The 13,573-nt window shown below is 35.6% G+C and overlaps 3 protein-coding genes across 3 annotated transcripts; all 3 read right to left on the bottom strand.

Moving 5' to 3' along the window:
- Window positions 1-4,447, bottom strand: LOC120271485 (AUGMIN subunit 4). The gene is made up of 13 exons (XM_039278167.1): window positions 4,241-4,447; window positions 4,080-4,127; window positions 3,490-3,603; window positions 2,770-3,099; window positions 2,537-2,636; window positions 2,356-2,401; window positions 2,070-2,163; window positions 1,838-1,909; window positions 1,647-1,705; window positions 993-1,061; window positions 854-905; window positions 695-772; window positions 1-615 (listed from the first exon to the last, which is right to left on the bottom strand). The coding sequence occupies exons 1-13, from the start codon at window positions 4,367-4,369 to the stop codon at window positions 538-540; spliced, it is 1,269 nt and encodes a 422-aa protein (XP_039134101.1). The 5' UTR covers window positions 4,370-4,447; the 3' UTR covers window positions 1-537.
- A 717-nt stretch (window positions 4,448-5,164) lies between these two features.
- On the bottom strand, window positions 5,165-10,188 carry LOC120272050 (1,4-alpha-glucan-branching enzyme, chloroplastic/amyloplastic-like). Its single transcript, XM_039278780.1, is given in 15 exon segments — window positions 5,165-5,600; window positions 5,727-5,843; window positions 5,919-6,000; window positions 6,087-6,154; window positions 6,268-6,369; window positions 6,464-6,571; window positions 6,658-6,720; window positions 6,805-6,827; window positions 6,830-6,920; window positions 6,998-7,904; window positions 7,989-8,258; window positions 8,342-8,411; window positions 8,522-8,732; window positions 9,382-9,483; window positions 9,994-10,188. Coding segments are annotated over 15 exon segments (2,577 nt in total). The 5' UTR covers window positions 10,075-10,188; the 3' UTR covers window positions 5,165-5,318.
- A 1,219-nt stretch (window positions 10,189-11,407) lies between these two features.
- LOC120271838 (APO protein 2, chloroplastic-like) lies at window positions 11,408-13,518 on the bottom strand. The gene is made up of 3 exons (XM_039278518.1): window positions 13,110-13,518; window positions 12,614-13,029; window positions 11,408-11,910 (listed from the first exon to the last, which is right to left on the bottom strand). Exons 1-2 carry the CDS (start codon window positions 13,431-13,433, stop codon window positions 12,976-12,978), a joined length of 378 nt encoding a protein of 125 aa, XP_039134452.1. The 5' UTR covers window positions 13,434-13,518; the 3' UTR covers window positions 11,408-11,910; window positions 12,614-12,975.
- Window positions 13,519-13,573: the final 55 nt, after the last annotated feature.

The following is a 13,573-nucleotide window of genomic DNA, read 5'->3' as shown; positions in this document are numbered from 1 at the left end:
TTTCAAATTCAAACATCCTATCTTCTCTATAAAGCTCTTAGTGCCACACCTGGTGAATCAAAAATAAAAATAAAATAAAATAAAACAAATTTCACCACAATAATCCACAATATCTACAGAAGAAACCCAACAACTTATACGTTAATCTCAGTCTATCACAAACAATTTTCTTCAAAGTAACACCCATCTGCCAACTTTAATTGAATACCATCTTTCTCAGAGACGGTTGATCTTCATCGTCACCATTGCCTGTTTGGTCTGTTTGTTTGATCAATGAGTCCATTTCTTCACAAACAACAAGCTCATACAACTGAAAACAACACTAGTTTTTAATACAAACCAGAGATGCTTCTAAATATTCTATGAACAGAACACTCCAATGTATTCTGAAATGCGATCAGACTCAGAAATGGGTGACACAAACATAAGGGTAGATTGAAGAGAAACTTGTCTGCCCTGATGCAGTAAAAGAAATTTGCCTCAAATACGGTGAGTGGAATGAGATATTATGCAGCCAACTAGACTAGATACAAAAACTTAAGAAACAGAATGATTGAGAGAGCGTTTGAGATCCATTTCAACTTGATGGATTGTCCATTGCATGCCCTCCAATTTCTGCGAGTCGCCTTTTTGCAATTAGAACATCAAAAGAAGCTAAGATGGATTAACCAAAGGATTAAAAAGGTAAATTTACCTTTACAATATCATGGTATTGTCTCGCAATGGTATCAAAATGTGGGTCAACACCGTGATACTCTCGGAGACGTGTAACCTGGCAGAAGAACAGCATGGCATTAGAGTACTAACTCAAATATTTACTGGATTATTAGAACATAAGAACATAGAAACATACAGCCTTGTTGTAAGCAATAGATGCTTCTTCTGTAGCCTCCACAAGGTACTTGCTACAAAGATAAGAAAGATGGAAAATGAAGCAACATCATTGCAATGATGTAAACAATATATTCCATGTTGAGTAAGAAATTAAGTACCGTATTCTATGCAAAGCAGGTACAGAATCTTTGGTGTAAGTATCACGCAAGAGAAGATGCTCCAGAACCCTGTTGGTAGAAGTTCAATGGCTATTAAGACTATTTTGTTGAAGCAATATGAACAAGTTAGTTCAGTTATACATATTGAGATACTAGATTAGGAACAAAAGAGAACATGAAAATGGAACTCTTTGCCAGACAATTCCAACAGAGTTTCACAGAACAGCCATGTCTCACTACTTGTTCATTCTTTTACATGAAGCTAAATGTGTTCATTAAAAGCAAGAGACATCTGATTTCTACACAAATTTGTAAGATGATAGCTCCATTATTTTCACACACTTCATATTGGATGATTATATCATGAATGACAATACTTCAGGTAAAATAGGCGCAGGAAAATTGAGCTAATTAAGAACAAAGCTACTGATAGATTACATGAGAGTAGCAGAACTCATAATAATGTCACAAGTCTTCTATCAGATCCTTTAAATGATTAAACCATTAAACTGAAACAAGTATGACTTAGGCAATTAAGGAAACAATTTATACCTATCATGAATCACTCGGATATTCCTCAAGCATAAAAAGATGAACTGAAGAAAAAGGCAGGCATGTGTCTAATTTGTCAAATATACATATATATAAACAAACCTTAGTTTGGCATTCATTGTTTGACACCGTTTGCAAAGCCAGGTTTTCCTCAACTTATCCTATTCCATGTAAGAATAGCATATAAAAGTTGTTACCATAATGTTGTAAAACTCTGTAAACAATAATAAATGAGCATATACATCAATTTTGAATAAAACAATTGCCAAAACTAGGCAGGCTAACATGCTTACAAATTCATGCTGGTGCTGCAGTTTTAGATCCTTTACAAACTTGATCAGCACCCCAAGGATTTGCTCAAGAACCTTATACGAAAGAACAAAAAAAGAAAACTCAGTTAAGCACAACATAAACAGACACCGCCATCAGCAAGGGAAAGTATGTATACTCTTCACAGCAAATTTGAATTTCTATACAAAAATAAATGAAGAAGTAGAGGAATTTATATGCTTTCTGCGAACATACATTATAGTGTTCAGCAAATTTTCTATCCATTGAATTGAGATCCTCAAGCAAAACTGCCTCTTCCCTTTCGATCTCTTCAATGATTAATTTTACCCTGTTCACATGAAGGCAAAGAGTAAATAAAGTAAATTTGCAAAGAATTAACTAGGGCTTCAACCAACCCAACGTTACCAAGCAACTAGGTCTCTTCCCATAAAGCTCAGCTTATGCATGTTATTTATAGCTTAATTCTACATTACTACTGCCACAAGAGAAAAAAATAACACACAACTGGGAAAAAGTTCACCTTTCTGGAAGTCGAGCAGTTGATATATGACTAATTGAAGATGAATCTGATGACAGAGGAATTTATTTGAGAATCAGTTCCATATTCCACGTGTTGACTAACTTATGCATTCAGCCAGAAAAAAAAAAGGACGAAGAAGAAGAAGAAGAAGAAGAGAGAGAGACAGAGAGAGATTACCAACCAATTTCATCCATTGCAAATACATCAGCCAATGTGTCACATTTTGCTTCTAATCGAGACTCAATCTCCCGGACAACAGACCTCTGATACTCTATCATGTCCTACAATGACAAAAACTTTTCATGAACTTTCTTATGAATATGGTTTGCACTACATTGGTTCTGAAAATGTGAATTAAATTTTTTTGAAAAAAACAAGACCTAGCTACGAAATAAGCAATCTGAACTTAGGTACCACATCCAGAGCGGGTTGTTGTTGCTGTACTTGCCATAAATAACTAGACGTTATTCCCAGAAAACAATTGGGTACACCGCCAACACCAAGTTCAACAACATCAGAATTGTTAGCCGAAGGAGCACCACTTAGCATACTGGCATTACTATTTACATAACTGGTCGAGTTGGAGCTCGAGCTGAGTGTGATACTACTATCAAGAGAGCTCGACATCGTACTCCATTTCTCTATTTCTTCTTCATGAATTTCGCCATCTTTAGAAATAAGTGGTAGTCTCAATCTTTGAGCCGCCTCAGCAACAACCAGGCGATGCTCCAGAGCCTCATATACCTGAAAGTAGCTGAGCATGTCAAACTAATCCTCAGCACAAGGAAAAAAAACGCAAAGCATTGAAAGCATCAAAGTTCATGCTGTTAGTCAAAACCCCATATTTAGATATTCTAACTTCATACAGTGAAAGAACATGTCCAAGTGATGCAATCTATAAATTCTACAGAATATTTTATAATCATATATGAATACCACAGAAGGCTTTTGTAACATTGATCAAGTTAGGACCAAAACTAAATCAGTTGTTGCCCATGAAATTTTTTAAGATAATGAAGACATTTGCCCATAAAATTTTAAACAATACATTCTCCCCTAAAAATTTCAGCACAAGATACTACCTTTGCTTTGGTATTGAAATCAAATTCAAAACAGATCACAAGGAATCAGAACCTGAGAGGAGCACTTAAGCCCTTGTTGAGAGTAATCTCTGCCACTCCCAAGATTCGCAGAAGACATGGATTGCTGATATTCTTCAACCATTGCTAATGCTTCACAGTAAACCGCCTACAAAACCACACATGAAGTTTGAGAACTTGGTCACAAAACTCAAACTCCCTTTAAACATATATCCCAACAAGTTTTCAATTAGAGAAAAAGATGGCGTAAAATACAACAGAAAACGAACAAAAATTTGAGTGTCGTCAAAAATTTCCCATTTTCTCTCTTTCTTTTCGCTTTATCTTCACCCAATTAAGTTAGACACAAAGAAAACAAGAAATTATCCATAAAAGCCAGAAAGATCAACAATAAGAGAAAACATAGAGTAATTCACAGCGGAACAAAGAAAAACAAGAAATTAAATCTCCTAATTGGGTCTGGTTGAATAACCAACGAAAATATATCTCAAGAATACCCTTTTTTCTCTCATTCTTATAGCTCGATCTTCACCAAACCAGGTTTGAAAGAAATCAAACAAAAAAAACAAAAATCCAACCCTAAAAGTGGAAATCAAGAAGAACAACGAGAAAGATAAAGAATACCATGGCTTCCAAATAGCGGGTTCTTTCTCTGGACATCTCCTCCCTGGCCTAGAGTCAAAATCGAAGCAATGGTGCAGAGAATGGAGATCAATCAAAGAAAGACACACAAACAAAAAGAAAGAAAAAAAAAAAGGGCCAGGGTCCAGGGACGAAGAGAATACGAGCTGAAGGTCGGAGTGGGATGACTTGGAGACAAGGGAGCCATCGGCGGCAAGGCAGTGCCGCTCCAGCTGCTCGATTAACTGCACCACGTCGGCCGGCAAGCTCTGCCCTTGGAGCACCTTCGCCATTTCCGGCCAACGAGCGCGAGAGAAAGAGATCGATCTGATTTCAAAAGCGGGAGGCGTGCGTTGGGGGCGAACTGAAGCAAGGCCGGCAAATATGCACGTGTTTCTTTCTTTTAACATAAAACCCCCGAAAAAAGGCGAAATTACTTGACCTTCACTGATCTTTCATTAACAACAGTGTTTTGATGAGAATTTTTTCCATTGTAGACTATTATCATCACCGTTGTTGACGATAGATTGATTGAATTACTATTATAATTTTGGTTCAGATTAAAATATTATATATTTTAATTTTTACTATGCTATTATTTATAAGTATATTGATATTATTTAGTTCTATAGTATTATTTTGATGAGATTTTTTTTGTGCCGTATAGGCTATTATGAAGGCCGTTGGATTTTAACTTAACTATTAATGATGAAAGTTTGAAGATGGCACGAGCTTGTGCGTGTATATAATCCCTCTAAAGCATCAATATTATTGAAAAATTAAATTTTGAAAAAAAAATCAGATTTTTAATCCTTCTTGGATTATGCATATAAATAGTAGTACAGTTAAAAATGGGATATACAATGTTTTGATCTAAACCATTCAATCAATTTGTACATAATATTTAACCGTTTAACCCTATTTCTATTACACCTAGAACAATCAATTTAACAACAAAATCTAAACTAATAAACTCATGTCTCACTATAGCATCTTAATTGCCACCATGCTCAACGTCCGCAGTGGATGTTTTTCTCTCTGTGTATATATATATATATATATATATATTCAAAGTTAAAACATCAAAATTTGTGGGGAAAAAAACTTCATACACAGTTCTATAGGTTCAGTTTCTACAAGCCAGCATTCAAGATCAAATACACAACAAGGGAAGCAATTCTCACTATTTACATTCATACTTTTATTGCAGACAATACTAGCAATTACATTCCGGTGATTTCTCTAATCATCATCGATTGCGTCTTCACCTTCTTCTGCCTCATCGATCGCTGCCGTCTCATTGTTAGCCACTGGAAAATCTTCAGTAGCAGCTATGGTTGCTATAACTCCGACGAGATCCTCCTCCGCGGCTGCAGCAGTTATGACCTCTGTAACTCCGATGAGATCCTCCTTTGCTTCTGCAGCAGTTATGGCCTCTTGGGCTTGCATTGGATCCTCCTTCTCATCGACAATGTCCTCTGTGTCGTCCTCTTCAAGCGAATCCTCTTGAACTTTAAAAAACACCTGAGTTTAACAAGGGAGGATGTTAGAGTAACTAATAGTACAACGTATGGTAACTGGAAAAATAAAAATAAAAATAAAAAAATAAAAATGACTGGGTTTCTCTTCCTGTCAACTTAAGTATAGTACCAAACAAGTGTGCGAGGGGATTGAAATTTTGAAAGAGTTTGGCCGGTTGTTGAAATTCGTCTCTGGAACTCCAGGTATACCCTCTGGTGATGTAAAATGATCCACATCATGAATGACCTGCAACATGAGAGCTTTTGATGTTATTACAAATCGAGAAGAGAATATGGTTATGATCATAAAAATGTGACTTACTCTTCCCTGACCACCAAATTCAAAAGCATCACTGTCCAAAGCAATTCTATACTTTCCAGGCAAGTCACAACCAACCTTATACCTACATGTTAAAGATCGAAAGCCGAACAACGTGAGTCTTTTGAAATCTTTTTTCAGTAATTTTTTCGAGAAGATAATAGTATTTACCCATCATAAGAATTTTCAGGATGGAAATTGAAGATGAAAACAAGATCGCCGCGTTCAAAAACAATTACCTGAACAGCAAAAAATAAGTTAACATGTATCAATATGCAGTACAGAGATTCTTCAATAAATTTCACAGAATTCGCAGAACAGAGTACTCTATGAATGATATATATATATATACCTTGTCCTCTTCATTGGTGCTGCTCACAATTTGTTTTGTTGATGCAATAAATGAAAATCTATCATCGAGCAAATTCATGGCTCTGTCAAAAGCGTTCATGTGCTGGACATTATTCCATCAAAGAAGAAAATATCATCATTTTATAATATGAAGATAAAACAATACATATTAACATAACTAGAACGAGTGCACTGACCTTGTATCTTAAGTGATCGGTATCAACAAGGTCCCACTGCCTCCTACACATATCATAGCTCCAATCATTACCTTCTCTTGGAAAGTCGATCCATTCGGGATGACCAAACTACAATGATGATATGTCACAAGAAGATAGATATTCTAAATGCTGGACATTGATATATTATTATTCATAATTCGTTTCACCATTACCTCATTCCCCATGAAATTTAGATAGCCTTCACCACCAAGCGCAAATGTTATGAAGTGAATCATCTGTCAAAATAACAATTACTGTATTATAACAGGATTGCATGCTATTCCAAATAGAGATAAAGTAATGAATTTCATGTCACGAACCTTGTGAAGTGCATTTCCTCTTTAACAACCGCTGAAGCTGGTTCTAAATCAGACATACCAGAATACATTTCCTTATCCATTAGCAGAAAGGTAATGGTCTTGTCTCCGACAATTGCCTGTGAAAACAAACAAATATAAACTATATATAAAGTACTTCAATTAACTTCATTAACAAAGCACAACAAAAGTCTACCTGATCATGACTCTCAGCATATGCAACACTCTTCTCAGTGTATCTGCGGTTTGTTAAAGTGTGTGCAATTTCTTTCATTGACCAATCAGTATCCTTTTTGTTTTTCAAGTAGTTGATCCACATGTCAGGAATGCCCATGGCCAATCTGTAATCAAAACCAACACCGCCTTCATTAACTGGGCGACAAAGGCCCGGCATGCCAGAAACATCTTCAGCGACAACAGTAGCATCAGGCAAGAGGCTATGCACCAAAGAATTAGCCAACATCATATAAACAACAGCATCAACATCAGTTGCCTCACTGAAATACTCGTCATACTTTCCGGAGAAGGCTGTGTTGATTCCGTGATGATGATACAGCATTGAAGTAACTCCATCAAATCGAAAACCATCAAACATGAACTCTTCAAGCCACCATCTCACGTTTGACAGTAAAAACCTTAAGACTTCCCAATTAGCATAATTAAAAAGTCGACTATCCCATAATTTATGATAGCCCCTCTCCCCGGTATGAAAGTAAGATTCCTCTGTACCTTGTCCAACATCAAAACCATTAAGACCATCAGTGTGATTGTTGCTTGCATGACTGTGGACAACATCCATAAGAACTCTCAGTCCTAAACTATGAGCTTTGTCAATGAGATATTTGAGATCCTCAGGTGTTCCTGATCTGCTGCTGGCAGCGAAAAAGTTTGTGACATGATACCCAAATGATGCATAATAAGAATGCTCCATTATAGCCATCAGCTGAACTGCATTATAGTTATTCGCTTTAATTCGAGGGAGAACATCATCGGCAAATTCTCTATATGAGTTTATGCGTGGCTCTGCACTACTCATTCCTACATGAGCCTCGTATATGCGTGGAGCAGCCGGTTTGGGAGGACGAGGATATTTAAACTCATATCTGCAAAAAATGAAAATAAGCAATCGACAACAAATGCTTAGCAGTAAAGTAAGACAGGAGTTTAATTTAAGACAGAATTAGGACCTTTCTGAAGGTGGAGGATCCCAGTAAACTCCATCATATGCAGCTCCAAAACTATTGGGTTCAACAGTTGCATATCTAATCCAGGCAGGAATTCTGTCCACCCATACACCATTGCCATGCTTGAACCTGAATTTAACCTTTGAGTTATGAGGAATTGATGGCTTGTCACCTTCATCGGGGATTCTTATTGTCCACACACCGAATTCATTTCTTTGCATCTTGTGTTTAGAACCATTCCATCCATTGAATTCACCAACAAGTTGTGCTTCTCTGCTCCAAAGAAATACAACGTGAACTATGTATAGTAATGGATAAAAAACAAAGCTGTAAAACTTAGTAATTTGCAAGCTCACAGTGCTGCAGGAGCCCATTCTCTGTATACTACACTGTTTCCCTCTCTGTTTAATCCAAATTTCAAATAACCTGAAAAGGATTGAGATGAAAAAATTATAATAACAACTATCTTAATACTAAGATTATCATTTATTGAAACTAAAGCTAAATGATCAGTAAAAAGCAGTAAAAATTCCAACCTTGAGAGAATTCTTCAAGACTTCCTTCATGTTTTTCAATCAAAGCCTTCTGCTCAGTGTATCTTTCGGATCTATAAGTAAAGTGAACCTTGTACGGTAACAGTGATGGATCCACAGTGAAAATACCAAGATTTTCAGCATCTTCTTCTACTGTCTTTATAACTGAGTCGTCTTTCAGCATTGTTTGCATTGCAAAATCTTGCTTGGAATTCTAACATCAACACCAATCAGCAAGGAAAAAAAAATGTTTAACAAATCATTGATTGACACTTGACAGTAATTCAATTAACTGAACTTCTACATGTTAACTAGTTCCTGAAAGAAGTAGCTTACAAGAAGTTGCAGTGGAAGATTAGTGCATGTAGTAAACAAACATAGAGTGAAAAACTTTACCTCCATTTGCTCTTTACTCCAAATTTACTCATCTTGTCTAATTCATTTGTTTACATAGAATAGAGAATACACGAGTCTGATTCTAATTCAAGTAAGAACTCATATTTTAATATTTAAACAAATCAAACTGTTTTTATATTGTTTTGTATAGAAATAGAGAATTGAATCAATCTAATTTTAGTTTAAGCAGCTCATGTGAGAAATTGTCAGATCTGACCCATATCCCATATTGAACCTCACGGTCTTACCCTACGAAAAGAACAAGATACTACTATTCGAAGTAGGACAATTAAGTTCATCCCACATAATTTTCTCTTTTTTATTTGATACAGGATTATTTAATTTATCTCTTATACAAAATCCTAAACCTAATCAATATGATTATTTGTTTACCGTAACATCCGTCACAAGGCATATGATGATGTCGGTAACATTGACTTAGCAAGAACATTAAAACAAATATAAACCTTCTTGTACAATGCTGATTTCTCCTTATGCCAAGGAGAGCTTTTAGAAACATTAGCAATTATAGTTGACCATGATTGTCCAAATTTAACTCCACTCGGAACCTGCAATGATAAACAAAGACCAAAATTCAACAGAATTAAAAGTAAGAGATGAAGCAAATTAAAAAAAAAAGTTTGAAAAAAGAAGCACTCAAAAAAATATCTCCATAAAAACCCTAAAACCCCCAAAACATACCTATCGTCACTATGTTGATGTATAACTCAAAGGTTTTCCAATATTATGAGTTTAAATAAAGTATGATTTGAGAGTGCATATGAGTCTGAGTAAGATTAGGTTTTTATATATAAGAAAAAAAAAATCTTGTCCTCAAAGAAGAAAAACAGAGATGCATGAGCACAACCAAACACCCCAAAACAAAAATGAAAAAATTAATGTACATTTACAAACAAGAGATCCATCAAAAATTTGCAAAGAAAAAACAACAAAATTTACAAACAAAACATTCATCAAATACCTGTTAAACCACCATCAACAAACACAAAATCACCAAACAAACAAACAAACAAACAAACAAATAAACATTTGAAATGAAAAGAGAAGATCACATATACCTTGGGGTAATACTTTCTAGGGCTGTGAGGGCAGTGAGAAGCATTGGTGAGAAAGAGGCAATAAGAAGAAGAGCATAACATCTTCTTCTCTTTCTTGAGCACTCTCACTCAGTGATCAGACTTTGTACAGTGTAAGCTAAAAGTAAAGAAACCAAAGCTTCAACTTCACACACTTCCATTATTCCATTTTTTTCATGTGATCTCCCTCACCTCTTCTTTTTGGATGTCTATCTCTTTTTGCTGCAAACAAGCAAGGGATGTATGGTCTTTATTTATTACACTACCACCTTTAATGACCTTTTCATTTATAGAACTCTAATGATTTTTTTTTTAACAAAAACATTATGTATAGACATGTATAATAGTATACCAATTACTATAATTTTAATCGATATTTTTAGAGATTTTTTGTCAGATCATACATGAGACGATTAGAGTAATGATCCAATAAATCATAATTTATTGTCCAGACTCACATGCGAGACGATTAGAGTTGAGATCCAATAAACCGTGATTTATTATTAGACTCACATAAGATGATTAGAGTGACAACTCAATGAATCGTAAATATACTACAGTGTTTACTATGGACTCAAAAATTCGATCATAGTCTACTCATTCATTATTTTAATTACTAATCCAATACATTGAGTAATAGTTGTTTAATAATAATAATAATAATAATAATAATAATATAAATTAATTTTTTTCTTGGAAGTTTTCCAAGTATTCTCGATGGTTTATTTGATTTATAGTTTTATTATTTTTAAAAAATAAAGTTATATCATAAAAATAAAACCATGTCAACACGTGCGCTAAAGAACAAAGAGGGGTTTTTTTTACGTGCAAACCCCTTGTCAAAATTTAAATTACAAATTTGCAATCCAAAAGGAAATATATATTAAAAACCAGATTTATAATTAGATTGTTGAAATTTTGAAAATAAAACATGGAAGTACAACAAAATTAGATAAGAATTTAAGAAAAGTTCTTATATGATTGATGGGATATCAACTTGATGTCTAAAAGATTTGATGTTCAAATCTCATGAATTTTTCCAGTTGTTCCCCGGCCAAATGTACGCTCCAAATTTCACCAAAATTTTGTAAACTTTGTCATTATATTTAAAGAAAAATTCCTTTAAAGCACTAAAGAACAAGAACAAAGCAAGATTTTTATTGAGTTGAACATCACACAGCTTGAAACATTCAAAGAATATCCAGTTTTCTTTTTCAGAAAATAAAACAGCAAAAAAAGAGACAAAAATGCAGTATCTCTTCTTATGATTTCTATTTGGAACTTGATAAACTAAAAACACATTCAAGAATTTCCAGCTTTTTATTCAAAAGAACTAAAAAAAATGACAACCACCATTAACCAAGATGCACATTTAGACATTGCAGAACAAAACTCATGACATCAAAGAGTTTATGAATAACAAAAATTAAATTATATATGTTTGGTTTACATCTAACAATTACATGTCTCGGATGTTTACATGTAAATAGTAAATCACACAACCCATTTCTCTTCACTCAAATCCGGGACTGTAACATCTCCCCTCATCACCTCAGCGTAGTTCGCGCCGACAGCAGCTCCGGCCTGAGAAAACAGCTCAACGGCTGCAGGCAACTTGCCATAGTACTTCTTAAGTTCATTGATAAGTTGGTGACTGCTTTCAGGAATGTGCCATACATATACTGGTGGCACAAGATTGTCTATGGTAGCTTCCTGCCATGCATGTTGGCCATCCCTCATCTGGTGCTTGAATGCCTGACAAATCCTTGCCCGGTGACCCCTTGGGGCCGACTTGGACCTCCGGGCAGTACCCGCATGTCTGTACAGCGTATTTCTTCATGAGCTTTATAGCACCTGATCTCATTGTTTCCCATGCTTCCATGCCTTGTTCTGCTATATCTATATAGAGTGCAATTTACAAATCTTCTAAAAAAGTTTCCAAAGACTCAAAAGGGCAGCAAATTGACATATATATATATACATAACATATATGTAAATGAAATGAATAATTATAAGCCTCTTATGTGTATATCATGAACTTGATGTTTACTAAGGCCTAGATGCACAATGTCCTTAGTTTGAAGTGGATGTTGAAGATATGCACTGAAATGTCATGAACTTCAGCACAAGCAACGAATCTGATGTGGAAGATAAAATGTGAATTGCCACAAAACAAATACTCAAAGAAATGTTTCTAAGCTATAATTTCTTATGAAATGTTACAATTGATGGAAAGTCATTGCATTTGAACAAGAAATTTTACCAGTTTCTTCATCAACTTCATCAACACGTAATTAACTTTCAAATGATGAGTATTTTCAGTAGCATATAAACCAATGCCAATAATCTAAGACATGAAGAAAGGTTCAACATTTCTATTCCATCCTCTCAGCACTTCAAACAACACAATAACAAAAATTCAAAAGAGTAAATTCAATCAGAAAAGACCAGCCTTTGGCCAAGACAATCACATTCTGTTTTCCTACATTCTGCCTAACATATGAACCAATGCAAATGATCTAAGGCAAAGAGAAATGTTCGACATTGCTAACTGCATTCATAAAAATCATAGCAATACCATAAGAAAATAAAAATGACAAACCTTTGAGATCAGCATCAATTGGAAATGGCTGCAGAATGCTATGCCCATCCTTCTTGTTTCTTTTCCAAAATCCAAATGGTTCAATGTCCTTACCACTGGAGTAATCTCTTGGAAACTTCTTCTCAAAATCTATCATTTTTCCAGCAATGTTATAGACCGGAATAACACGTCTCTTTGTTGGATATTCAGGAACATCAACACCAGCTTGCACACAAAGCTCAACAATGGCGGGGATCCTATCAACAAGAAGCCGCTCCTCATGCGACACAGCCCTGCCCACTCGATCATAGAGATGAAAGGATTCCACAAGAGGAAGGACATGCTCAATTCCTCCTCTCCCCCAACTATGACTTCCGGCCACCTCACAGCTTCGAATCCGATGGGGAAACTCCCCCACATGAACCTCTCCACACAATCTACACCAAAAAGGTGAAACAATTCAGCTTTAATTCTCACAAAAAGAGCAAGTTTTGAATTGGAATTCTAGGGCACAAACCTGCAAACATGAACAGGGAATGATGCCAACGATCTTAGAAACGCAAGATAAGACCTTTGATCGAGCGGAAAGAACAGAATGAGCAACAGATATCAGAGATTTAACCAAGAGGCCATTTTCAGGTGCGCGAAGGGGGATCTCACGCACATCCTGCCTCGTCTTCCTCTGTAGCCTGGCGCGGTGCTTGAGCTCGTTGATGCCAGTCACCAGAGGCTTCCGCTCGGACCTCCGATGCCTTGTCGGGAGATCGACGTGGTCGGAGCAATGAGCAACGGTTCCGAAGGAGGAGCGCTTGATGAATCTCCGTGAAGCTCTGGAGAGCATCGGCACTAGGGACGGCGCAGCGGAGAAGATCCCATGTAAAAATATTTTATTATTTACAGCTTTTTAATCACCCTAAATTTTTCCTTTATATTTTTAACATTATATATATATATTTAGCCCTGTAAAATTCATAAAATTTT

This window comes from Dioscorea cayenensis, chromosome 11 (genome assembly GCF_009730915.1).
Source record: "Dioscorea cayenensis subsp. rotundata cultivar TDr96_F1 chromosome 11, TDr96_F1_v2_PseudoChromosome.rev07_lg8_w22 25.fasta, whole genome shotgun sequence".
In the NCBI taxonomy this organism is placed as follows: Eukaryota; Viridiplantae; Streptophyta; class Magnoliopsida; order Dioscoreales; family Dioscoreaceae; genus Dioscorea; species Dioscorea cayenensis.
Note: the sequence above shows the minus strand (reverse complement) of the source record. Positions and strands in the feature narration are given on the sequence as shown.

Bases quoted from the DNA above. Each gene is read 5' to 3' on its own strand.
- LOC120271485 (XM_039278167.1), bottom strand. From the start codon at position 4,369: ATGGCGAAGGTGCTCCAAGGGCAGAGCTTGCCGGCCGACGTGGTGCAG. The intron at 1,910-2,069 runs GTATGTTCGCAG...CTTTCGTATAAG, and splicing joins AATTTGCTGAACACTATAAT to GTTCTTGAGCAAATCCTTGG. The intron at 773-853 runs GTATGTTTCTAT...TTCTTCTGCCAG, and splicing joins CTATTGCTTACAACAAGGCT to GTTACACGTCTCCGAGAGTA.
- LOC120271838 (XM_039278518.1), bottom strand. From the start codon at position 13,433: ATGCTCTCCAGAGCTTCACGGAGATTCATCAAGCGCTCCTCCTTCGGA. The intron at 13,030-13,109 runs GTTTGTGCCCTA...TTTTTGGTGTAG, and splicing joins TTCCCTGTTCATGTTTGCAG to ATTGTGTGGAGAGGTTCATG.